Source organism: Motacilla alba, chromosome 3 (genome assembly GCF_015832195.1).
Source record: "Motacilla alba alba isolate MOTALB_02 chromosome 3, Motacilla_alba_V1.0_pri, whole genome shotgun sequence".
NCBI classification, from domain to species: domain Eukaryota; kingdom Metazoa; phylum Chordata; class Aves; order Passeriformes; family Motacillidae; genus Motacilla; species Motacilla alba.
In genome coordinates this window covers 63,325,533-63,351,870 of record NC_052018.1, presented here as the reverse complement: position 1 = coordinate 63,351,870, position 26,338 = coordinate 63,325,533, and the positions used below count along the sequence as shown (strand labels likewise).

General features: G+C 43.1%; 1 protein-coding gene across 1 annotated transcript; it reads left to right on the top strand.

Annotated features, from left to right (window-relative positions):
- Positions 1–431: 431 nt before the first annotated feature.
- Positions 432–26,220, top strand: HECA (hdc homolog, cell cycle regulator). Its single transcript, XM_038130802.1, has 4 exons — positions 432–791; positions 14,962–16,002; positions 19,126–19,280; positions 21,899–26,220. The coding sequence occupies exons 1-4, from the start codon at positions 560–562 to the stop codon at positions 22,061–22,063; spliced, it is 1,593 nt and encodes a 530-aa protein (XP_037986730.1). The 5' UTR covers positions 432–559; the 3' UTR covers positions 22,064–26,220.
- The last annotated feature ends 118 nt before the right edge of the window (positions 26,221–26,338 follow it).

Sequence of the window (26,338 nt, the reverse complement as noted above, 5' to 3'; positions counted from 1 at the left end):
GTTCCCCGCTGCTTGGACACTCACAGCGCCCGGGACACCGCTGCGGGAGCGCGGCCCGAGGCGCACGGCCGAGACCGGAGCGGGGGCTGCGGCGAGGGCCGCGCACGGCGACCCCCGGCCCCGCTCGCCCGTCACCCCGCCCCGGCCGCGGGGGCACCGGCTACAGCTCCAGCTCCCGGCGGCAGAGAGCGACCTCCCCTTCCCGGGAGACGCAAATGCCACCCACCCGTGCCGGCGGGAGCAGGGCTTTCCCTCTCCCGATAAGCCCCTCCCGCCGCCCGCGCCTGGCTCGGCCCCAGCCCCCCCGCGCCGCGCACGCCGCTTCCCGCTGCCGCCCGCGCCTGCTCCGGGAGGAAGAGGGGCGGCGGCAGCAGGCGGCCGAGAGGGACCCGCCTTTCACCCTCCCCGGCCCGGCCCCCCGGGCCCCGCCGCCCACCGCGGGCGCGGCGCAGCGCAGCGCGGCCGCCGCCGCCCCGCCATGAGCCGGAGGTAGCGGCGGCGGCGCCTTCCGCAGCCGCCGCCGCCCGCCCGCCCCGCCGCGGCGGCGGCCGGGCCCGCGATGCCGAACCAGAAGGGCGGCAAGGGCAAGAAGAACAAGCGCGCCAACAGCAGCGGCGACGAGCAGGAAAACGGGGCGGCGGCGGGCGGCGGAGCCGCGGCGGCGGCGGGCGGCGGTGCCGCGGGCGGCGGCGGAGCCGGAGCGGCGGCCGCGGGCGGCGGCGGCGGAGCGGGCGGCGGAGCGGGCGGCGCGGCGGCCGCGGGCGGCTCGGCGCCCGGAGACGTCAAGAGCGGTGAGCGGCGGGCCGGGCCCCGCGGCCTCCCGCCGTGGCGCAGGCGGCGGCGGGGACCGGGGGGGCGGCGCGGGGGCACCCGCGGGGCGGCGGCGCGCCCGGAGAGAGGGGCTGTGCGGGCGGCTGCCCGGGGCCGCGGGGGGGTGTCGACCGGGCCCTGCGCGGCTGCCGCCGGCGGGATCTCCCCGAAACACCCGGCGGGGCGGGGGCTGCGGGCCGGGTGTCCCCGCCCGGTGACCCGCCGGAGGGCGGTGGTGCTGAGAGCGGCGGGAGCCCGCGGCACCCGGGTGCCCTGGCTGCGGGCGGCCCAGGGGCAGAGCGCATCCCCGGCGGGCGGGAAGCGCGGCGCTCGCTGGCAGCGGCTGATTCGGAGCTCCGTTGAAAAATGCCCGCTTTATTCCGTCACGATTAAAAATGGAGTCCTGCTTCTCGGTCAGTTTTGTTTGCCGTTGTACGGCACTTTGTCAGGCAACGTGCTCACTTCGCATCAACCATTTTATGCTGCCTTTGGTCGGTGGGTTGGGTTTTGGTTCGCAGCGGTTTTGGTAAGGTGGTGCCGTGGAGAAACTTGAATTGCTATTCGTGTTTGTTTCGCTGCAAAAGCATGTGTCAGGCTAAAACTAAAGGCAGGCAAAGATTTTATTACAGTTTTGCAAAGCCAAAACCCCCCACCTCTTAGTTCTGCTGCTGGGTTTGCAAACTGCTGTGCAGAGTTCCTGCTCTTGACTTTTTTGCTCTCCCAAGTTCGATTTCAGCTTTTTACTCTCCATGCTTTTCAAAAAGTGGGAGGGTGGCTACAACTGATATTATGCTTTGTGACCGTAGTTTTGCCTATGGCTGTTAAAAAGGCACTTCCAGCTGTCTTAGTTTAGTTTTCAAGATGTCTGATTCCCGTGTATTATTTAATGGAAATTTTCCTTGGAAATATTATCAATTTATTACGAATCACTTTAGCAAGCAAGGTCTTTGCCAGACTGCTTTTCTGAGAGTATTACTCCAGAGAATCATGGACAATGATTAGAATTTCCTTTTTGGGTTTGTTTCAGGTTTTTTCTTTACTATTTGCCTCAAGTGAGTGAACAAGGAAAAAAACAAAAAAGAGAGGTTAACAGGAATTATAATATTGCTATAGTATTTTTATCATGCCTTCAGCATGGTAATATAATATGTCCCACATTGCAGGTGGTGGCTTACGCGTTGGCTTTTCTCTGGATAGGGAGAAACAATATTTTGAATTTTTGTTTTGCTCAAGCACAAGTGGCAGCAGTGCTGCGTTTCTGGTGTGGCTGTATTACCTGTGGATGATGAGGTGGTGTTTCATCTGCAGGTGCCACAGGAGGTGATGCCAGTGAGTGCTGGTGGTGGTACAGCTCGCTAGCTTGCACTGGTTATCAGTCTTCTTCTGCTGTAGGGCTGTGTGTCCCACATGCTTGGCATAGCCTTCCCCTGTGCTGGCCAGCTTCCTCAGAAGCTGAGGCTGCCTTTCTGATATCTAAGCTAAGGTGCTCCTTTTTTCTCTCTCTCTGCTTCTGTATGACTTCAGTGGTCAGAAGCATCCCTTGACTCTTTCGCCAAATCCCTCACTTCGCTTTTTTTTGCTCTCTCACCACAGAGGTGCAGCCTTGGCTTCAACATTTGCTGTACGCTGCCTGGTCAGCACACCTGATCTTTGCCTTGACAGGATCATTGCATCTCATCATACCCTTATTTTCAGATGAGCATAAAGGCTGGAGGGGTAGATAAGATTGCTAGCTTTATTTTACACTTGCTACTGCCCATCAGATAATCCTGAGCTGTAAGTTTCGTAAATTGTATTCTGTCTGGTAAGTGCAAAGCTTTCAACAGTTTTGGTTCAGGTTGTGCTGCAGAACTGGGGATCTGACACATGTGTAGGGAGAAGATTAGACAATGATAACGGATTCCCTCAAGTCTTTAAGCCAAATGAATCTGAAATGAAGCTCTGTACTGTAACCACAGCCCTGGAGGCAACTAGCCCATTACTAGACTCCAGACATTTGTAAGAGGCTGTGCACTCGAGGGTTGCTTGATCACTAAGCAGTTTATGGAGGATGTGGCCTGCTGCAGTGAGTGGTGGGGTTAATAGAGTTCTGCTGTGCACAGTCAAGTCTTGACTGTTTGTGGGAGACTGTCTGGGTTGTGGATGAAGTCTGCTGGGCAGCAGGAAAGCTACTAGCTGTGCTGCTTTTGCACTGTGCAGCAGCATGCTGTGACTCGTGCTGCCCAGGCTCACTGGTCCTGTGAGACCCCAGGCTCTCTCTCCTCTTCTGCATTGTCACCATGTGCTGCTCGAGCGTAATTTGTGTGTGTCTGGTGTCGCTGCTCTCCTACTCCACCTGTACCCTGGGAATGCAGTGCATGATCATAATGACATAACCTGCTTGCTTTCATTAATGTGGCAAGACAGAAGTATGCAGAGATGAAAGCAGCAGATGTAGCAGTTGAAAATGTCTGTGCAGACCTTGGCTTTGCATTGTGATGTCAGTATGATGGTCTAATCACACAGTCACATCAGGACCCTACTTTGCTCGTGAAGAGACAGTGATTCAGATATGTTGTTTTTTTTTTAAGTCTTCACAGTTCATTGTGTGGTCCATGTATTGTTTCTGCCCCTCATCCATGTGGCCTAATGAAACAGAATTTTTAATTTCCTCTGGGCTTCTCTGTGCAGCCCTGACTAGCTGTGCCGTGTGATTGGGAGCTGCCATTACAGCATCCCTTTATCGTGGAAAGTTCTTGTTCACTTTTACATTTTGATAAATTCTACCTCAATCAATCCCTGCACAATTTTTTCCTTTAAACTATCAGCCAATTTTTGGCATTATGACTGAGAAGTGTCAGCAGACTTTTCCCCTGCCCCAACAGGGCGTTTGTTTATGGTGGTTTGGTGGTGTTTCAATTTTTGTATGTTCAGAACTCAAACTGCTTTTGGAGGGTTCGAGACTCCCACAGGGGAATTGGGAAGGCAGAGAGCATAACCACTGACCAGATGGGATGGCTTTTCTTGCCTTGCACTCTCAATTTCTCAGCAGGTATTGGGATGATGCTTACAAGGGGGATTCACATTCTCTAGCTATGTCCTCTGTTCCTATATCTTCCATCAGACCATATGATAGATTAATCTTTCTTGATGAAAGTGCATCTGTTTTCTGCACTAAGTGCACAGGTCATGGAGAGGGCGTTATAGGGTGTGGGTGGACTGGTTTAACAGTATCACAGTGCACAGGGAAAGTGAGATGTGATGTCACAGAAAGTCTCATTTCTTAGGTTACCTCTCTTCAGAGTGATGCTTCTATAAAAGATTTTATTTTTCTGATTTTCTAGCTAGTGTTCTGGGTTTACTTTGCATAAAATCTGAGCTGTGCTCGTGTAAAATTATACCAGCAACTGCATGAGATTTTGCACTTGCCCCATTGATGGCAGTGTTCCTGATGGCAGTAGATGGTTACCTTCATCTGAAGGCATAAACGAGTGTAACATTTTGTGGACACTTTGCCCCATCATCAGAAGAGGAAAATCCACAGAGTTTACTTTTAGATCTGGGGCTCTGAGGAACAAATTCCTATTCTGTCTCTGCCTTGCTGAGGCTGGACACTTTCAGACTCTGCTCCAGCTGTTTTACCCCTTTATCCTCTAAAAGTCTTGCTCTAGTTATGACAGAGTTGTTTCTGCCCCTAATATTCCTTATTCTATCCATTTTCTTTGCCTTGTTTCCCTTCTTCATCTCATTGTCCAGTAGAGCGAAGTCCTGTTTTTTATGGCTTGGTGATCCCTGTCTTAACATCTTGCTGCTTCATCCCCTTGTCATTGTCACTCTGTTCTCTCCAGCACTGTTGGTGTGGGAAGACTAGAGAAAAGAAAAAGCTGTGTCTCCTTAGCTGTGGTTTTTCCCTTTAACATGTAATTCAGTAAAGCCAGCCAAATGAAACTAAAAATATCCGCACAGCATAACTGTCTCTAAATCACTGTCCTACTGGCCACCTGTTTTAAGATCTTTTTTTTTTCCTCCCCCTGCCATAGGTGAGCCCTTAAGATGTACAAGTGGCAGGGCTGGTGAGTTGCTTGGTTGGCAGGTGGAGCTGCTGGCAGTCAGATTTGTGTGCTTTTGAACACTTTGCCTGGGTTTCACAAATTTGTAAGACTGATTTACTTTCAAATAAAAATGCTAATGTAGGAAAAGTACATGGAGAGGGAAATCAGTAAGCACAACAGTGACTAATGTGTTGAACAGTGTGGCCAACAATTATGATTTATTAAAAAAGAAATAATTATATACTGGATGTGGATAGTTAAAGATGGACATAAAATTCATCAATGCAATGTTTAATTTAAAAATGTGTTTTCAGAGGGTGAATTGTTCTAGTATTTAAGCTTGGATTAATATTTGCTGTTAAATGTTCCCTGCTGCATATAACATCCAGGTCCAGTTTGGCACTCTAGTGATGTTCAATATTGGCACCTTCTGATTATTTAGCCTGAAGGAGTCCCATTGGTATCAGTGAGACCACCTGGAAAATTAAGTTTCTATTCTGTTACAGTGACTACAAAATTTAATACCTATTAATTTACTAAGGGAAAATAATTTTGCCTTATACTACCATTGTGTTCTTCTAACTGCAGAAATCAATTGAATGCAAATTTCACTGTCTCTGTCAATGCAAATCAGGTTCAAAAGGACTTTCATGTTAGTTTTAGGATTTGAAAACTATGCAATTACATGCTTTGGTAGCAAATGCAGTTCATGTTTTGCAAATCTTTGCAAATGGAATCATGTTCATGGTGTTACTGAGTAAAATATTATCCTTTCGTGCAAGCAAGTACACACCCATTTAAGTTTGGGTTTTTAAGTTATTTGCTATCAAAATGGTTATCAGTGCCCTGACAGCATTCTGTGTTCATGTGATTAGTTATTGCTCTAGTGTAGTGCTTTCATGAGTAAGGATTAGGTTTGATGTTTGCTCTGTTTCATACAAGGAAATACAGTTTTTGAACTCACTGCTTTGCTTTCTCTTTACTCATCCCGTATCTTACTCACAGTGATCTAACAAGTAGTGACAAAATGATTTCTAGCCCTTGGAGACATTTGTAAGTTTTCTTCAGCCTTGCTTACAGCCTTGCATATTGAGACATCCTTTGATATTAAAGTACTGTCATGGCTGGCAGAAGTCCATCCTTCTCTGCTTTTCTTCCTGCAGCATGTGTAAGGGAAAAAAACAGAGGAAAACCTTGCATTCAGCTCAGAGTAAAATACTACAGCTAATCTTCAAGGTGTCTAAATTATAACAGGATTAATAGAGCATGGGCTTTCTTTAAACTCTTTTGATGGAAATTCAAATAATTTCAAAGAGGCCTCTTGAAGCAGTAATCTAGTTACTGGAGTGGGTAATTCCATTTTGAAAGCTTGTGGGATTTTGAGTGGAGCACTGGCATTTCCTGGTAGACTTCAGTGACATTTTCTTGAGAGCATTCACTTCAACCTTAATGCCTTTCTGTCTGTCTCTCAGAGTCTATCAGTCCTCCTTCCTGGCCTTGAGAGGGATATTGCTGCTGTTCCTGTCTCTCAGGATGCCTGCTGGGAGAGGAGGTAGCTTCTTTTGGAGCCTGGCTATTGAGTGTGCCTGGCAGCCCCCATCTCCCCTTGTGTGCTGCCAATATCCTCAGTATCCATTATGGGAGCAGTGTTCAGCTGAGGTCCCTGTGTGCCACACAGATGCCAGGGATGGTACATGACAGGGCTAGGAGCCAGCCTGGCATCTTGAGGGAGATGTCTGTGGGAACCAACAACTTCACATCAGGAGCTGCTGTCTTGAAGAGATGCTGGGTACTGCATCTCCTGTTTCCCACTGAGTTTCTACCAGCTTCTTTAGCCATTAAAATAAATTAAAAAAAAATACAGTCTGGAAAATAAAAATACAGTGGAGAATAAAATACAGTCTGTTGCACTGAAACTTGAGAAGGATAGACCAATGACACAAATACCCCTAGACTTGAAAATATAAGAGGTGTTGGTACCCCTTGATTCAACCTGCTTTCCTTTCTCTCTTGCCTTCTTGTGCTTTTGGACTGGGTGTGGTGGCTAGCTGGCTCTCAATCTGAGCGAGTCCAGCCTGCAGTGTTTACATCTGTGCTTGGCATTAGGGCATCTACTGCATGCCATAGTTATCTCTGTTTCCAGCATGAGTTGGGGTTTGCCTCTGAAAACTTGCTAAGGTAGGTACAGTAGAATCTGCTTTGGTTATTATTAGAATGACTCTTTCTTGAAGCACCAAGGTTAGTTCTCTGTAGCAGTTCAAGTTATTAGAAGCCCTTGGAAGGCTAAAGTGAGAGTATTTAATGGTTGTGGTACTTTTCTTTAGGGACAATTCATGTGCAAACTAAGCAACGGCTGTGTTTCAAACACATTAAGGCCCACCAGTCTTGAGAGTCATTAATCTCTGCATTCACCATGATAGAAATCATCAGAAAAATCCACATGATGCTAAGGAGTCTTCCTAGCTGGGGCATGATTGCTTGTGGCGCAGAGAACCAGTTGTCTTCTGACCTGGTTAAACCAAATCAGAGTTCACAAGGGAGTATTGGGAGTGCATAGTTGCCCTGGTACTGATACAGGTAGAGGTTTAGGTCTGTTCTCTGGGGATATTTCCAGTTGGATTCAGATGTCACAGCACAAGCTAGGGCAAGATTTCTCCTATACAGAGAGGGTCTACACATCCCAAGCAAAAGTCAAAGCTTTTGTTTGTGATTGTTTTCTGTATTTGTACAACACATATTAAATGGAAAGAAACTGGCTAAGTTGGCTAGATGATAATTGTACAAATGATGGTGATTTCTACAAGACCATATGAATTCTTGTGTTGGGTTTCAGCAGTGTAGGCAGTGGGTTCATCTTGGAGCACAGATGGCTGTGTAAACAAGCTACAAAATTATTGTGCACATGTAAATGCCTATCTTTCTTAGTTTGTGCAGTTTCAGTCTTGATTTTCTGCCTTACTTTGGTGAGGTGATGGTTGAGCTGGGAGTGGGTGGTTGAATGAGAGCTGTAGATAACTGTATCACATGCTGGTTGCTGATTTCATAAACAGGCATTAGCTCAGACTGTGCTGTTAGTTAGAAGGTGTTAATGTGGCAGGTATGAGTTAAGCCTTCATGATTTCCATGGTATTTTCCTGCTGCTGGGAAGTTGCTAGGTGTGTTTTTTAAAATTTATTTTTTATTGTGAAGAGATTGCCTTGGAAGTCAGATATGAAGTTAGCGTGAGTGAAGTGCATGGAGATGCTTCTAGTAGCTACTGAGCCCTCTGGGAGTTTCATCACCTACATTCTCATCTGAATCAGGGTTTAGCAGCTCCAGATTACTGGAAATCTTTTCTAGGGGAAGGTGATCACTTCATGATACTACTCACTTAATAGAATTAGTGACATCTTGCACATGGAGTAAAGCATGAGGGAAGGGGCTGCTTATGGCTTTGTTCTCCTTAAATCCCTTCTGAGTAGGTGTTGTCTGCAGCTGCGTGGTCCTTGGGGGCAGGATTGAGCTCTGGATTGGCAGCTGCTGACAGTGTCAATCTGTAGGTGCATAACAGAGGTACAGCTATCAGCCAGACTGCAGACAGCTCCTCATTGCAGTGGCACTGGCTCTCTCTGTTGCTTACTGTGAATGGACTGCTGGCCTTCGCTTCTCTTTCCAAGAGCCTGAGGAAGTCTTATGCCACAGAAAAAAGCCTGTGATGAGTGGCTTACCAGGTGCTGCTGTCGTGTTTTTTTTCCCCTTCCCTCCCGGAAGCTTTCATCTTGATCATTCAGCAAAGATTGCTTAAGAAGTTTTGAAGAGATATCAGTCATCATCAGTGAGTGCTACCAGTATAAGCCCCGAGCTGAGCTGTTTTAAAAGACTTCTCTTACTGTTTGTCAGCTGCTATTTGTTGTTGCCGCTGCACTGAAGATCCAAGCCTGCCTTTTGGATCAACTTTTGAAACGTTTTTTCTTATTGCATTCTTCTGCTGCACTTAGGCTCTTAGGGAAGTGGCCAGTCATTTCTGTATTGCCATATAATTTTTACTATTTAACCAGTTATGTGTATGACAATACCATTTTTTGTCACATCTTGGTAATCTTTGGAATATTAAATTGTGCATTACAAGGTTCAAAGCAAATACATCAGACAATTCAAGTTTTTTCTTTCTGTCTGTTTTGTTGTTGTGGTGGTGGTTTATTTTCTACAGCTGCATTACAGCATTACTGCAGTAACATTGTATGACTTCAATTAAAATAAAGCTATGCTGATGGCAGAGGAAATTCAGAAGATTCATGCAGATGGTTGGTAGGGAGTGGCCTTCCCCAGGAGTGACTCAGCTCTGGTTCAGGCTGGCAGGGTGAACAATTCCTGGCTGTGTGAGGTTGTGAAGAGAGCAGTGTTCATGGGAAAGCAGGGTAGAGGTTGAAGTGCTTGGTTTGCAAGGTATGTGTCCCACAGGAACCCTTCTGGCCTAGGTAATGTGCTGGCAACTACTGTGTCCTTGGCACAGGTGAAGAGATGCTAGAGTAACAGCAGACCAAGAGCAAGCCACAGCAAGTGTTTTGCAACCAATCCAGTGCCAAGACCTTTCCCTTTTTTGGGGATAATTTCTTTTTCCAGATCCCTAACAACCTCCTGTTGCCTGACAGTTGTTTTAAGATGACAGTAGGGCTGTCTCGTCCAGCCGCCACCGCACTTCCCTCTCCCTCTGCCCCCAGCCTCACATGTTTAACACCTCCCCTGAGTTTTACCAGAGATGGCAGATCTGTGCAGTGAGCTGAAACCTATGCTGACGAGTAGGGGAAATAATTATCTGTTTCTGTCCATTGGCTGAAAAACTCTGGTGCTTAACACAGTCGGTAATGTGGGAGCGGAGCAGGGGAAGAGCGAATTTTGCTTTAGGCACCTGCATTGAGGGCCTGGAACAAATGAGAGCAGTCACGAAACTGAAGCCATGGAATCATTGCATTTGGCTTGCTGGGTGCATCTTTGGTTTTATGATGGGTGTGTAAACAGAAGTAAACAACGTTCTCCTTAATATACTGCACCAGAGGGGGGTTCCTCAGGCAGCTGTTGTTCTGCTGCTTTCATTTGGGTCATAAAATGGGGAGGATGGTCTTCATATACTGCCTTTCCTTTTTATTAAAAGGTAGAACTAGTTCGTGTGGGAGGATTTTTTTTGTTTTGGTTGAAAGAGGTATTTCTCAGATGTTTTGTTTCTATTCCTGTTCCTGGCTTTTATGGATGTTTATAAACCTGAACAGAAAAAAATGAGAAAAAGCCAGAAAAACCAATCCAGGTTCCTTGCAGTCTTCTGTCATATTCTTATTTTCAAAAGATAAGTTAATTTTTTGGTGACTCTGTCAAACATAAAACTCAACCTTGTTTAAACAGTCAGCTATCTTTGCACAAATGTATGTGTGTTTGGAATGTCATATGTTATTTCTGCTTTAGAAGACATTTATGTACTGCTCCTTCCAACTATTTTCAAAATCACTGTTCCAAATCACTACAGAGGAATATGAGAAAACATTTATTTTTTAATGTGGAAACATAATGTATTGAAAGAAGCAGGACACGCTTGTAGTTGCAGCTTGACAGCCTACGTTGAAGCTGTTCTGCTCCACAAAACTGCACACTGTCTTATTTTGTTCTCTTAGGCTGTGAAACCCATCTTGAAACTGAGAGTTAAATAGAAATTCTTTTATCGTTATTTTGGCATTCTTTTGAAAGGAGCTGCTGGGAGATTAGATGTTGCTCTGATACCGTGTAATCTTTCATTTTCCCTGGAGTTCAGTTTCATAGCTTTGGAAACCAGAATCTTGTTGAGCTGTTAGCTACTTGGAAGCAAATTATATTTAGGTGAAAAACCATCTTGGGGCTATAGGTGTGGATGGGCAGTTTGGCCATGTAATTTCTGTTTACTTCCCATCATAATCTCTCTTGACAGTACTTGTTAACACCGTCACCACAAAACATTAGGACAGTGATTCTAGCTCTGACCTTTTGAAGAATATCTTAAAATTTATTTCTAATTATGGGAAGTAAAAGGGCTTGATACCAAGAATTTTTAAAGTCTTCTAATACTGAAAAGAAGTGCTCTATCTCATTTATAAAATGGTGATTAAATAACCCAGACCATTTTCAAGGGTGTGAATTGATGGGAAGAGCTCTTCACATTACCTAAAAGGAGGCTCCCATGATCTCAATGCTGCCTCTTTTGCTTCTAAGGCATATCTGTTGCCATGAACCGGGAAAGTTGCACAAAAATTGCTGTTTTCTGTTTCTCATTTATTCTTTATGGAGGAACATGTGGCATGGTTATGTTTGGCAGGAGACATGAGTACAGAGAAGTCTGCAAGGGATGTTCGGTCCTGCACAGTCTGTTTTGTACAAATAATTTGAAGTGTGTGGCAAAACCAAATGCTGGCTTGAGGTTTTCATATGCTTTTCAGGTAGTGGAATTTTCTGCTTTCTTAAATACAGGAAAACTACAGAAAATAACAGAACTTTCTGCTGAGACAACTTAAATTGGCCATGCTGGGCATCTCAGTTTCTGTTGTGGAAATACTGCAGCAGTTTCATCAAGGCCTTCTCCAAAGCAGCAGACTTGATAAAGCAAATTTGCATCAGTGAAAGCACGTGCTTAGACTAGCATGGCATAACCTGTGCTGTGGAGCCTGGCAGCATGGCAGTGAGAGCTCTTAGCTTTCTGGAGTATTTCCTGTGCAGCTGCAGTGACAGTAGTGAAATGTCAGATGAGTCCCCAGAAGAGGTGAGTAGACACCAGCTTCTTCTCTTAGCAATGATGTTTTCCAAAGCAATCTCAGTGCTACCATTTAACAGTTTATTGGGGTCTCTTGCATGATGGAAGGCTTTTGTTAATTCTGTTGCTGTGTTCCAGCTGCTCTGGGCCTGCTTTTGCTGTGTTGATTATGTGACCAGCCAATTCACACTGTGTGGATAGCAGATCAGATGAGGGAATGTGTGAAAACTTTGTAATCATCTAGTTAACTTAAATATTGAAGAAGACATGTCTGTCCAGAACTTGCAGCTTTGCCTTTTCTTGCCCATAGTTCTGCTGTGTGGGAAGTTCCTCAGGTAATCTGGTGTCTGTAAATTCTTAAGGAGAAGCTGTAGAAGATCTTATTCCACAGTATTTCCATTGATTGACTAGGAAAAGGGGAAAAAAGTGTCTTGAAAGTCGCCTTTATTTTAGCCTCTAGACACTCAGTACATGATCATAATTAAGTAATTGCAGACATCGTCTGTGGAGATAGTTTTTGTATTTCAGTCACTTATTTTATTAATGTCATTTTTTGTCCACGTAGTGAAGAAGAGTCTGTAAACTTCTCAAGGAACTAGAGATCATATGTTTTTGCATACTAACTCAAAAACGTGTTCAAAGGGTGATCAAGGAAACACTTTCCTTTTTTAGTCAGGTAACTATGTCGGTGTGGATGAACAAGTATAGTGTCTGTATTCAATTCTAGACTTGTCTGTGTAGTACTTTCTCAGCTGTCAGCTATAATTATACCTGCAACTGTTGGAACATTTACTCTCTGAAACACAGTGAGAGCGTAAGTGGATTTTTGGCCTACCTTTTTGGATTTTGCTACCTTCTTGTGATGGTGGAAAGGGATGTCTACCAAAATAGATGAATAAAGGAAATGTGTAAGTGAAAATTGTTCATATTGGTGCCTCTGGTACCTTGCCTCACACATGACTTCTGACAATTTGCCTTTCATGGGTTCAGTTTAACTGGCCTCTCTGAGGTCAATTGCATAAGGATGCTGTAATTGTGAACTATACTTTCAGACCTTAAATATGATGAAGGAAAGACTGACAAGGAAAAAAAGCTTTTCAGAGATGCTTGCTGTGGGAGTGTGACTTGAATCGAAGTCTGGGAGAATGGGTGGGAAAACTCTCTGAACTGGTAAACTGACAGATTTTGTTTCAGAGCAGGTAAGTTATCGCTTACTTCTGCTCTTGGCCAGCAACATTATAGTAAATAATAGCAACATTATACTTAATAACACTCAGTGAAAGAATGAAGAAAAATTAGTCACTGGTATCGGGCTTTTCAGAGACGCGAGACAGCCAATAACAAAATATTTGTCACATTATAGAAGGAGCTTCCAAAGAGTCTCCAGGAAAAACCTGTCTTGTCTCTCTTCTCTCCAATTTGGTAATTTGTTTTTAATGACTGAAAAGTCCATATTTTGAAATGAAAATTTTTCTTTCCCTTTTTCTTCTTTGAAGGAAAGCTTTTGGGAGTTTGTTTTGCTTGCAATTTATAGGCCACTCTCTGAAGGAAAGGTATTGCAGAAGAACTCTTTTGCAAATATGCCACTTTTGGCATTAGAAACAGAGACAGAGAAATTAAGTGAAGGATGTGGCATCTTCCAGAGAATGGCTCAGGAAAGTTTTTCTGTGCAAATTGTGGCTCTTTCTTTGGTATAAGAAAGTCTTAAGAACTTCAGAAATCTTGTATTTACTGAGAGTAGCTTTGAACATTTTGTTTGTTTATAGGTTTTTCCAAAAACTTGCTGGGAAGGGGACCACTAGCACAGCAGAGATCTGTTGTTGCAGAGCATTTGATTTGTGTGTTACTGGTGTAGGACAGGTGATGATGGATAGAGTGTCTCATACTGAGAGTTGGAGTCAAAGTACATCTAGGAGTATAATACCTCTCATTCTACTGCAAATTATGAAGTGTTATTTGTGCAAGCAGTGATAAAAATGGGATTAAAAACAATGCAACAAAGTGGTGGTTTTTTACCTGCTCATCAGATAGAAATTTGAAGTTTTAAGGGGAGGAAATTTCAGTCATGGCAGTCTCTCTCCTCAAGGCTCTGTGCACCTCTGCCACAAGTCCTGGGGCTCTGGCTGAGACTTGAGTGGAACTTCAGGAAGCTGATTGCTGTGTTTTAGATAGGGTGAGGCAGCACTTGACCATGGAAGACCTGGAAGAAGCCTGCTAATATTTGAAAGCAGCCATACAGAGGTTAGAAGGCAGCCTGACTGCCCTGTTGGAGCAGTACTTTCTGATGAAGTGGAAGAATTAGGAAGATAGAAATACAGAGAAGAAGTGTTTGTAATACTTGAGTAAGCATCTGTGGTGGGGGTTAACCTGCTACAGCATCTAAAAAGTTCTTACAAAAACTCCAGTAGAAAATATTCAATCTCTTTTGAGCCTCCCAGCTGCAACAGAGCAGCCAGCAATGGGAGTCATATGTGGTCTGTGGTACTTTGATGAGGAACTGGAAAATGTCATTCGTTCATAAATGCAGAAAATTCTTTTGTAGGGCATTTTTTTGTGTAGAAGCTGATATTGTTGCTGTGAGATAATTGAAGTAAACTGTTCTTTGCTCAAGGATATAGCAAAGCTGCTACTTTGCTAATAAAATATCACGTTGCATTTGGATTTTTTCACCTGTCTGTGGTGCAGAACTGTTTGGTTTGTGAAATTTAGCTATCCAGAAGGTCAGTGGTGGTGATATAGTCTCTATTTGCCTAAGCAATGTAATGAAGGCCCTCCTTTCTGTACCAGGAACATAAGCTCTTTGTCGTGCTTTTCAAAGTTCTCTGCTCACTCCTTTTCTCCCTAGCTGTTGTCTCTTGCTCAGACCCAAAAAAGAAATTTCTTTTCCCTCAGAAAAGATCAATTCCTGCCTCTCCTCATGATTGCAAAGCTGGGTGTACTTGCTTACTTACTTGTATTTCTTACTTGTTTTTCAAACAGGCATCTCTGTGTGTTCTCCCCATGTTGCCTCTCAGGCTTCAAAGCAGCTCTCCAGAAACATTCACAAAGCTTTCTCCTTGCTTCTTAATGCCTTGTAACGGCATTCACAAATACTTGAGGAGGGCTAATTTTTCTGAGGTGCTTTGGTTTGAACATTACACAGCCTGTAGTGTCATCTTGTATCTTTATTTATGCATTTCCTTATCTCCTTTCACGTGATTATCTCTTTTTGGCAAATACTGCTTTTTTGCACTGACTCAGAGCTGGTGCTTGTGGTCCTTTAGCGATACAGGTTGTTAGTAAGAGCTTGGGTGTGTTTGTCACAGTGTTTAAAGAAAGCACTGCAATAAATGGGCCATGAAGTTATTAATGTACCTGTTTTACCTTCCACAGAAGCCCCTTGTGCTACTCCACTGATCTGTAGCTTTGGGAGGCCGGTGGACCTGGAGAAGGATGACTACCAGAAGGTTATATGCAACAACGAGCACTGTCCCTACAGCACTTGGATGCACCTTCAGTGCTTCTATGAGTGGGAAAGCAGCATCCTCGTCCAGTTCAATTGCATTGGCAGAGCCAGGAGCTGGAACGAAAAGCAGTGTCGCCAAAACATGTGGACCAAGAAGGGATACGACCTGGCTTTTCGCTTTTGCTCCTGTCGCTGTGGGCAGGGCCACTTAAAGAAGGACACGGACTGGTACCAGGTGAAGCGAATGCAGGATGACAAGAAGAAGAAATCAGTGTTGGAGAAGAGTACGGGCAGGTCTGTGACAGAGTCAGCAGAGGAGGCCAAAAAAGGCAGGCCGGCCAACAAGCCGCAGAAAGGCTTGAGCAATGACCTGCAGCGAAGGCACTCCATGGACAGGCAGAACTCCCAGGAGAAGGGTGTCATGGGTGGCAGCTACGCCGTGCGCTCGCCTTGCGTCTCTCCCGGCCAGTCCCCGCCCACCGGCTACTCCATCCTCGCCCCCACGCATTTCAGCGGCCCTCGTTCCTCGCGGTACTTGGGAGAGTTTTTGAAGAATGCCATTCACCTGGAGCCCCATAAGAAGAACATGGCTGGGGGGGGCATGTACAGGAATGCACATTTTGATTACGGGGCAGCTGGCTTGCAAGCACATAGATCAGGACACTTCGATACCCCAGTGCAGTTTCTGAGAAGGCTCGATCTATCCGAGCTGCTCACTCACATCCCCAGGCACAAATTGAATACTTTCCACGTGCGGATGGAAGATGATGCCCAGGTGGGCCAAGGGGAGGACCTTCGGAAGTTCATCCTTGCTGCTCTCAGTGCCAGCCACAGGAACGTTGTAAACTGTGCTCTGTGCCACAGGGCGCTGCCAGTGTTTGAACAGTTTCCGCTGGTGGATGGGACCCTGTTCCTTAGCCCTTCGAGACATGATGAGATTGAATATGATGTTCCCTGTCACCTTCAAGGTACAGGTTGTCTGTCAGTCATGCTAGGTTTCATTAAATGATGGAACTGCCTTCTGTGCCCTGTCCCTGCCATTACAGATTTTCATCCCAGTTCCGCATTTTTAAGCAATTCTGTAAAGCTTGAAGTAATGTCCAAAATACTCACGTGGATCAGATTGAAGCACTTAGAAGGAATTAAAAAAGATGCTGTATAGAAAGATCCATGCCTGGTGTTTGGGCTTACAACTAAACAAGTTCTGATCCGATTTCTAGGTAGACCGTGGGAAGGTTTTCCAGCCAATCTGTTCTGGAGCTTATGCATGCTCATTTATCTCTTGGAAACATTACTCCAAGATGCACACCAACCTTTTAAACCGCCTTTTCAATTTAAGCATGCTATGCTGCAGCCTGGCTGGAAGCTGTGTTTGTACCACTGGTGAGGGTGAGGTACCTCTCATCTGCTTTCAGACTACAGAATATCAGTTTTGTTTTATAGCAAAGTATTATTTCTTAAATACAGAAAAGGCTGTAGTCTGGCCTGTGTTAACACAGCCTGGAGAGGGTGGATGTAGTAAGCGTAAGCTTTTAATATGGTGTGTTAAAGCAGCAGTGTAACAGTGAAGGTTTTATACTTACTTCCAAACTTGCACATGTTTGAGCTATGTCTTGATTATGTCCTAGCTCTCAGATGAATTGAGACCAAAGCACGTGTTTCTTTTTTCCCTCTTAGAGAAACAAATGAATGTCGGCCAGCAAGAGCTTCAGCTCTTCCTTAAAGCTGTGGCCCAAAATTAAGTGACTGGGGTGGTACATGGCTGGATGTGCCTGTCCTGCAGCCTGCTAGCAGGCAGCATGGCTAAAATCAGTCTGAGAAAGTATTCCTCGTCTGGAGGTCAAAAGCATAGAATTATGTGTTGAAAAGTGTGTTGGTAAGGGATTAACGGGAGGTATTTTAACATTAAAGTTACTCACCTTTCAATAAAATACATTGTATCCTATGCATGGTCATAGTATATGTTTTGTAACATACCTTTGCTCAGTAAACTTTGTATTTTATTTTTTTCGTTCCTTAAATCACTACTCACTAAGTCACTAAACTGTATTCATGCTAACATTATTGTTCCTGTCTTGCCTAATGTACTTTAAGGAGAAGAAGCAATAGGCAAATATATAAGCCAGAAAAGTTCCAGGATAAACAGAATATACCTATGTGAGATAACTATGCTTATTTGCTTTGATGGGAAGTCACACAATGTGCTTGTGATTTTATCAGTACAAAAAGCTGGTTTAGTAATAATAGTGAAACTCTTTGTTTGTTAACATTTGCCTCTAAGAATGAAACTGTGAAATGATTTTTTTTAAACCTTAATTATTTCTTAACTGTTGGATGATATATCTGAAAAACTTGTTCAGACGAGTTGCTGTGAATAATTAATGGTTAAATTTTTCCTTCCTTGTCCTGGGTAAGATGGTTTCTTACCAGGAGTACTCTCTGAAATGAAATTAAGCTGTAAGGTGCTATTCCAGGCTGTTATTTTCTTTTCAGTACAGAAAATCACTTATATTACTTCAGGCATGTTTAAGATACAAGTGCCTCATTTCCAATACGAAAAGTATCCTGAAAATGAAATGGTGGGGGAATGTAGTATTTTGAAGTGCAGAAACAGTGCAGAACTTCAGATGGGGAAAAATATTTATCTTCCTGCTCAACACAACTGCTGTGCATGGAGTTGTGTGAACATCACCAATCTTGAGTGTTCGTTCACTTTAGGAACAGAGTTTGTTATATATGTTATATGTATATGATACACATTTTAGTTTCATCCCATCATGTTTTCTAGAGCTGAACATGCCAGTGTAGAATAACTCAGTTTTTACCAGCCCACACCAGTAAGTGAATTTTGTACGTGTATTTTAAGAAGAGTCTGTTTTTTCTTGTTTTTCTAAAATAGTTGGTTTAAAAACCAAAACAAGTAGAAACACAGACTATTAATTTTGTAAGTTTCTGGTATAGACTAATCATAAATTACTAATATTTTGGTCCCATTTTTGTAGAAGAGTTACAAGATGTGTATCTGTTGAATTACAGTTTGTGATGTGTTCAGTGCTTTGATGCTAAAGAGCACAAATTGCAATCCAAGGTGAGCACATGTTGAGCACAGACCTGAACACAGTTTCGTGGCTGATCTGTAACTTCACTACTGCTTAGCTCTGTCTTACATAGCAGTGCAAAATCTGGTATGTTACAGGATTAGTACTCGGTGTCAGGCCACTTCTATTAAACTGCAAATCAGTTTAGTCACTAAAAGGCATAATCTAAATACCAGATCTTTATAGTTTTTGTAGGAATTCTATTTTTTTATGAAAGTCAGTCTCAGATTTTGCATTGGTTAGTTCAGCCACATGTATGTAGTGAAAATATTTGATTTCTAAGTCTGAGCCACTTGTTTTTTATGGACATAAATGTAACTCAGGTTTTGAAAGCCATTGTGCATACAGATCCTAAGGTGATGATAGAGCTCATTATATTCATAGTTCTGAATGGCATGTTAAAGTCTTTCTATGTGCAATATATAATGTAAATATACTTGTTAATGAACAGTCAGAAGAAAGTACATGCAAAAAACTTGCTCTTCTGGCTGTTGCTTTTTTTTTCCCATGGGGACTCTTAATTAGGTTGTTGGTTCCCTCTTTGCTGGAAGATGCCAGCAAGTTGTTAAATGAATTTATACTAAGTTTGCTAATAAGCTTCATCACTTCTCCACTTCTTATATCAGGTGGGGATGAAGCTAGGGCAATATTCTGGTTTTGGAAGCACAGCAGCTGATCTTACAGCTTAACCTGGCATCTCTTCTTGGAGGTTTAGCAACTCCTTTTATAAAATATTCTGCTAAGACCTACCAGCAGATGATGTAAGGGAGAGTGGGCAGGGTGATGACTAATTCCTGAGTTCTGCATAGCTTCAGTCAAGCCCTGTGTATTTCCTGTAGAGAAGTACTTTTCACTTTATCATTCACTCTTTATAAAGAAAAAAAAAAAACAAGATGTGATTTGTATCACTAAAGGTCAGATACTACATTGTAGAAAATGTCTGTTTTAATCTTCTCTTTTTGGCTCCTTAAGATGTGTCTTTTCTGTCCACAGGAAGGCTTATGCACCTCTATGCTGTTTGTGTAGACTGCTTAGAAGGGGTTCACAAAATTATCTGCATTAAGTGCAAGTCCCGATGGGATGGAAGCTGGCATCAGCTGGGAACTATGTATACCTACGATATTCTGGCAGCATCTCCCTGTTGTCAGGTTAGTACCACCCATAAGAAAGACTCATAAGGTGAAATTCCAACTGATCAGATAGTCAAGGTTGTGCATCTTTTCTCCCTTTCCTCCTTCCATCCGTCTTTTCCAGCCTGTACCTATGAGTGCAATACAAGAGGGCTGACGGGTCTCTGTCCCTTTGTTTTCAGAGGTACAATGGCCTTTAACTAGACTGAAGTCGTTGCAAGGGTCACTGGTTAATACACGTAGGTTTTTAAATAAAGCCCCCTTTGAGAGCATTGGTAATTAAATCTGATGCTTCATTACTAGTGTCAGGAGTAGTTGCACCTTTTGAGCAGATGTTTCATGTTTCCAGGGTTTTTTAGTTCATAAGTTGCGTTTTATCATAATTGTAGCAAAAAAGTGCCAAGGGAACAGGAAGGTCCCAAGTGTCTTTGTGCTTGGAGATTACTCAGCTCTCCTTAATCTTTGTTGTGGCTGACCCTGGTGAGGGCACTCACCCACCGCAGCCTGAAGCAACTTCGAGTTCATTAAACACTCACCTAATCTATGCCTTGAGAGAGGAAGATCCAAGGCTTGCGGCTACTCCAGAGTGTGTCTGAGACAGCAGGATTGTTTGCATTCCAGAGAATTAATTGTCCATGTGATAGACAGAGCACTTGTGCTGTGCAGGTAGGGGTAGACAGCTGTGGGAAAAACATCTGTCTGGGAATGACTCAGTGCTCTGGTGCAGGTGCTCAGACACACAGGTGGTGGTGGTAGGTCAGGGCAGAAGCCTTGCAGAGATACACCCATTCAAGCTGGGATCTCTTCATGGTAGTGTGCAGACTTTAAAGCCATCCGAAACACCAGTTTGTCAATATGCAAAATGACAGTTTATTTTAAATTTAATGTATTTACCAAAATGTGTTGCTCAAAAGCCAAGTGGTGTTGCTGCTGCTGGTTAAGGTGACATTGGTAGCAGTTATAACTACCGGCTGATACATTACCTCCAAATTTAGTGTCTCTTGAGGCTGTAACTATTTTTTAAAAATAGCAACTTTTAAAGGTAAGGAAAGCATTGATACTAACTTGCTGCCTTTGTAAAAGTCAGCAGCTTCAAATCTGAGTTGTTTCTGTTGAATGTACAAGAAAAGATTTAAGAGCTCATTATACAAGAGCCTTAATTACATGATTAATGGACAGTGTGACAGAACATGGTATAAGAACTCGCTGTAAAAGCGTTAGCTGCAGTGACTGTGATTGCCAGATAATAAGCATTATTGTTTCAGCATGATTGTTACAGATGATTCTGTGCATACAGAAGAATGACATTTAAATATGGTATATAATAGAATTCCAAATTGCCTTTCTGGATTTATTTTGAATAATTTCATGCCGTACTTCAAAATATTTAATTCTACATAATCACAAATTTGCATGTAGAATAACAAACTGCAGCCATTGTCAGATTACTAACTCTTAGCTGATGTGCTGGACAGTAGTAAAGGAGAAAACACTTTGGTTAAGGGCTCCATAAAAATTCATAACCTAGTAGATTGTATTAAAATTTCTGCTTTTCAAGCAGAGCAGTGTTGATTTGTTTCCTTTTGAGTCTGATCTCAACAGGGATAGTACTTCAATAATTTCCTCCTCTCCTCATCCAGGAAAATCCCTTAAATCAAGATGCTTAGACAATTCTTTTTGTTCTTTTCAGTGGAGAGCTGAAGCTTTCATTAGTGTACTGGGCTGTGAGGTTAAACTATGGTGCAGCTCAGGCCCTCGCTGCTCATTTGCCATTTTTACTCTTCTTTACAGTCTCAAATCCTTTCTGCTTCTCTTGATTATTCCAAAGGGCTTGCTGAGCTTTCATGCTGCCTGTTGCTTTGTTTGTATCAGATGGGCTGTGTTTCTCAGCTAGATTTCTTCTGAAGTCTCGCTTTTTTGCAACAGCTGAATATTAATAGCTCTGTCCGTCCTCACCTATGACCTTGAATTATTTCTCATATCCACCCAGTTAATGTTGTTTCTTTTTCAGTTGGATTTTGTAGAATAGTTTGTGTGTTGAAGTGATATTTAGTTTGTATAACCTGATATGTACTATAAATGTTTAAATAGACACTTAAAGTGACACGATACCATGTTGTGCTGATAAAGTAGATCAAGTTATACATTTGTTAAGCCAAAAGATTAAAATGCTGATATATTTCTTAGACAGATGATGTTCAAACGTCAACCTAAATGGTTGAATTGCTGTGGCACAAATAGGAAATTTCTCTCTTAGCTTTGATGCTTTATTAATGATTTATTGAGACACCTCTTCTTGTGCTGGGAAATGAGGAACTGATTCAGAGATTAGGCAGCACAAAATAAACCTCGATATTCTCTACCTTCCATCAGTCAGGGTGGGAGGTGACCCACTCCCCAGAATTTGGTGGTGGTCTTTAATCTGAAAGGCATGGTGTGGGTGTGTGTGTGAGTTCCCAGTCCAGGTGAGGAATGTCCCTACCAGCACATCCCACTACTGCCAGCTTCCTGACTGACCCCTTCTGCTGCTGGGGAGGACAGGGGACTGCCTCTGGCACCTTGTTTTCCAGAGGTGAGAAACTGAGGGGGAGTATGGTTATTTCAAAAAGGTCTTTTTGTTTGTTTGTTTGTTACAGGCTCGACTGAACTGTAAGCACTGTGGGAAGCCAGTAATAGATGTGCGGATTGGCATGCAGTATTTCTCTGAATACAGCAACGTCCAGCAATGTCCTCACTGTGGAAATCTAGACTACCACTTTGTGAAGCCATTTTCTTCATTTAAAGTTTTGGAGGCTTATTGACGAAAGCTTTGCTTTAGTAATAGCTATTTTATGGGTATTTCAACTTTATTACATATCTTTTTATAGGATTCATTCTGTGATGAAATCTAATTTCTTTTCTAACTGAAAGAGCAGCTTCTTTGTCAGTGTACATATTAATATGTATATATACATGTTGTTAAAACCAGAATCCTCCTGACAAGATCTCTGTGAAGGTTGGAGGTGAGCCAACTGAATGGCCTTTCAATATATCCCATGTGTGGGGTAAAGTTCAGCTAAAAATGACTTGGGTTTATATTTTCTATAGTTGTAATACAGTTTATAGGAAGGGTGTGGGGAGACATAAAGGACAGAGAAATATGTCCAGTTGGAAAATAGGTAATTGCATAGGGTTGTTCCTCCAGCTTGGTGGAAATGGGAAATTCTTGGAAAGAAATGATTCTGTTGCTGTTGAATTCATTCAGCCTTTTGCATTGGTTCCCAGGGGTGCAGGAGCTGGCCATCTGTTGCCAGTCCCCTCAGCAGGCTTTCTTTCAGATTTCCCATGACCAGGGTAAACTGAGGTATCATGACAAGTGAATGTAAATGTGTGCCAGAAAATGCAATCTTGAATGAATTCCTTTGGCATTGTGTCTTCCTGCTATGTGTGTTTGATGTGCATTGCCCTCACTGAGTTATAGTGCAGGCAATAGTGCTGCTTCCAACAGGGCTGTCATGTGCCCAGCTGGGTCATCTGCTCATACCAAAACAAGCTGGAGATCTTAAAATGCTTTATTTAAAGGTGTTTCTTTACAGACATTTTAGGGAAGGAACTGGTTGAGCCGAATGGGGATGTGATTGTATGTGCCTGCTGGGACTGAGGCTTTGCTGTCTGCTGCAGGCTTGGGTTGCTGGTGTGGAAGGAGAACCATGAAGTGAGGTCTGGGCCCTCAGACCTGTATGAGCTGAGAGGTACTGAGTACAAAACATGTCATCACTTTTAAAAACAATTAATTACTGCACTTTTGTCTTTCAAAATTGTGTTCAGTCTAGGATCTAAAAACAAGGAGATGTTTTAAGAAAGCAAACTTAGCATATTTACTTTCTGCATACCTCTGTGCTGTACATAATAGACTGCATTAAGCAGTGAATTTGTATCAGAGAGCTTGGCCCTGTAGACTCTGCCGTTGTTGTTTCTTGACTCCCATTTCGCCCTTCCTTAAATAAATTTTTCAAAATAGGTCATTCATCTTTTGCTTGATTTCTCAAATCAGTTGAGATTTAAAGGGATGTTTGGTTTTTTTGCTTTTCTCAATAGTGTATTTATGAAGTGTTTGTCCAGTGGAGAAGTGTGGGGTTCGTTTCTGTTTACATGGTGGGATTATTTTTTTGTTCCTTCTAAAGTCTTTTGTTTTTCCAAATTAGAATCTTTTTAGAGTGCATCTGTTGAAATCACAGTCTTGAAAATGGCCCTGATAGTCTGCCACCCTGGGGAAGAAAACAAAGAAGTCAGAAGCCAAAATAGAGTTTTTTCCTATGTTGGACTGAGAGTTACACTTTCTGCCAAATTAAGAAATTATCGTGCACATAAAAGTCAAGCTGAATGCCCACGTTTCTTTGTGTGTAAAAATGCCAAGTTTAGAGTTTTATTTCCTGGCTGTTCCACTGCAGAATTAGCTCCTTTTAGCATCAGCTACCCTTCAGGTTATACCCAAGCTGCACAGAGTGTTGGCACAGTTTGAGTAGCAATGTCCTTGGGTGCCCCCCAGCTCATGTGGTCCAGCACTGGTCTGAACAGCTGTGTTAGCAGGCTGTGGTAGCCTTCACCACTGGTGCTCCTCTCCTTCTGTGCAAGTTCCCGGGCTTGGTTTTGGGTCTGGAGCACATTCTTGGGGTTTTGTGCAGTTGTCCTCCTTGCATCAGTTTTGGGAAAACCTGTTTCTTCTTCTGGGAGAATTATGGGAAAGACTTTGAGAGACTTCTAACACTATCCTTTCATGGCTACCACAAAGTTACACCAAGCCCAGCTGCAGTGGAACCAGCACTGCTCCCTTGGTCCATAGGAGCAGGACCTGGTCTGGGCATACCTGGGCAGGAAGAAGGTTTCTAGCAGATAAAACCTAATTAGCTGTGCAGTGTAGACCCCTTGTGAAGGGCAATTGAATTATAATTTGGATTAACTCCTCCAGAAGGATGAGCCCTTCAGCTTTGATGGTGTGTTGAGCAACCTGTTGGAGTTAGGTTGGTTGACAAGGTTGGAGTTGTGTTGCCTGGCAGGACCATGAGAACCACACCAGACAGAAAGCAGAGGCTGTCGCAGCAGCCTGAAATCACGCAGCAGAGACAAAGCTCCTGTAATTAAGCAATTAAAGAGAGCAATTAAAGCATACGTTTCTTACTGTAGGCTCAGCCTTCAGTGCCAGTCACATCATGAGTCCAGGGTATCAGTTCCCACCTAGGATACATGGCATTGTGTGCTGTTTTTTGTGCAGTATTGGGAGGAGGTGTCACTGTGGCACATGGTAGGGGAGAAGTGGGATCTGGAGTTGTCCTAGATACTTGTTTGCTTGCTTCACTTAGAATAGCTTAATTTATAATTCTGCCCTTTAAGTTCTTGGATGCCTCTCTAGACCTGTATGTGTGATAATCAAAAATGAGTAGACATGGAATAAAGGAAATATGGTCAGCTTTAAAAAGAAGTATTTGAGAGATTGTATAATACATCCAAGTCAAAACCAGAAATGGAGCAGACTGAGAAAATGGGAAGGGAAAAGCACATTTAAAGTCTTAACACTGACAAGGAATTATGTACAAATCTATCTAAGAAAGCAGTTTAGTTCTTTGCCAGCTTTTCCTTTTAATTCTGCTGTTGAGTCTTACCCACTGCTTGGGGAATGCCTATTTTCTTGTAAAACACATCTCTCAACTGGAGGCTAGCAGCATACAGAGCACTGTAAAAATGATCCTCAGTGGAAACCAGCTGAGCTGCAGAAAGGTTCTTCTGAACTTTCACTCCAAAGTAAATTATCCTTAATTTGTAAAGGCTTTCCCTGCTTCTTGTTGGTACTGAAAGCTGCTCTTGGGTCGCTGGAAAATGCACGATTTTCTCTAACATGCAGATTCCAGTCAAGCAGTCAGTCCTTACCTTTGGGCAGGAGAGTTTCCTGGGCTTTGCCAAAGTAGAAGTGCAAATGCAACTTCTTTGGGACCTAATGGCTACTTTGGCAGTTGCTCTGCTTCCTGTCTTGACAAGCACTGGAAGTATTCATGAGCTTACAAATGCATCATAAGGGAAATTACCTCCCAAGCTAGGGAGCTGCTTGTTTTGTTTATTTGGCTAGTTTATTCTTCATTACCTTTCCTTTCTCTGATGCTATGTGTTCCTTTTAAGCTGGCCCATGGTCAGGATAAATTTGCCTGCAATATTTTGTAAATGAGAATGCCGTCCTCTGAATTTGGGGGTTCATTCTGCTCTTAAGTGCACGATACTCCTTGTGATAGTAATAGGAGTTGCATGTGCAAATGCTTTTCTTTCCAGTAGTGAACTCTCCTTTCCATAGGAGAGGCTTGCATTTAGGTAGGCTTCACATTTTGGATGTGTAAAACTGAATTCATCCATCAGTAAGATGTCTACAAATAAATTTTGATAACCATAACTAACAAAATTGACATCTTTTACACACTGATGTGTAATTTGACATCTACCAACACAAACAGCTTGAAATTGTTGTTCTGTCTAATGCTGCAGAGTCATTAAAACTACAGTGTTTTATAACCAGACCATAGACTATCCTATAGTCTATTTACATTAACATCTCCAGTAATGAGCAGTATATTCATAATGAGTTTAATTGGAAAAATAGGGAGTATTCCTACAAGGGAGGCATCTAGCCCAATATTTTTCTTTTTTCCTTTTTTTCCCCCCTCCCATGTGTTCCTCGTTTTGCTGTACCAAGTAACCAAGGACAAACACGTTGTAAGGCCACTGGTGAGAAAACCCCTCAACAATATACTTGTCCATAGAGGTTTCTTGTTGAGACATTCTTGGATTGCACTTTTGCAGATGGAAGAATATGTACATAGCAAATGAATGTTGATGAAATTAAAATAATTGGTTATGATATCATTTATGTGTGTTGTTAGAGAATATTTTGTTGTGAGTTCTCTGTATTAAAAAGTAATAAATACCAGACAGCTAATGGTGTGGGTTCTTCTTTCCCTGTTCTCTGGAGCAGTTTCTTACACCTGCTCTTTATCGAATTACTCCAGTTGCCTTAAATTTAAAGAGCACAGTAAAACCAGGTTTTTGGTGTCAGT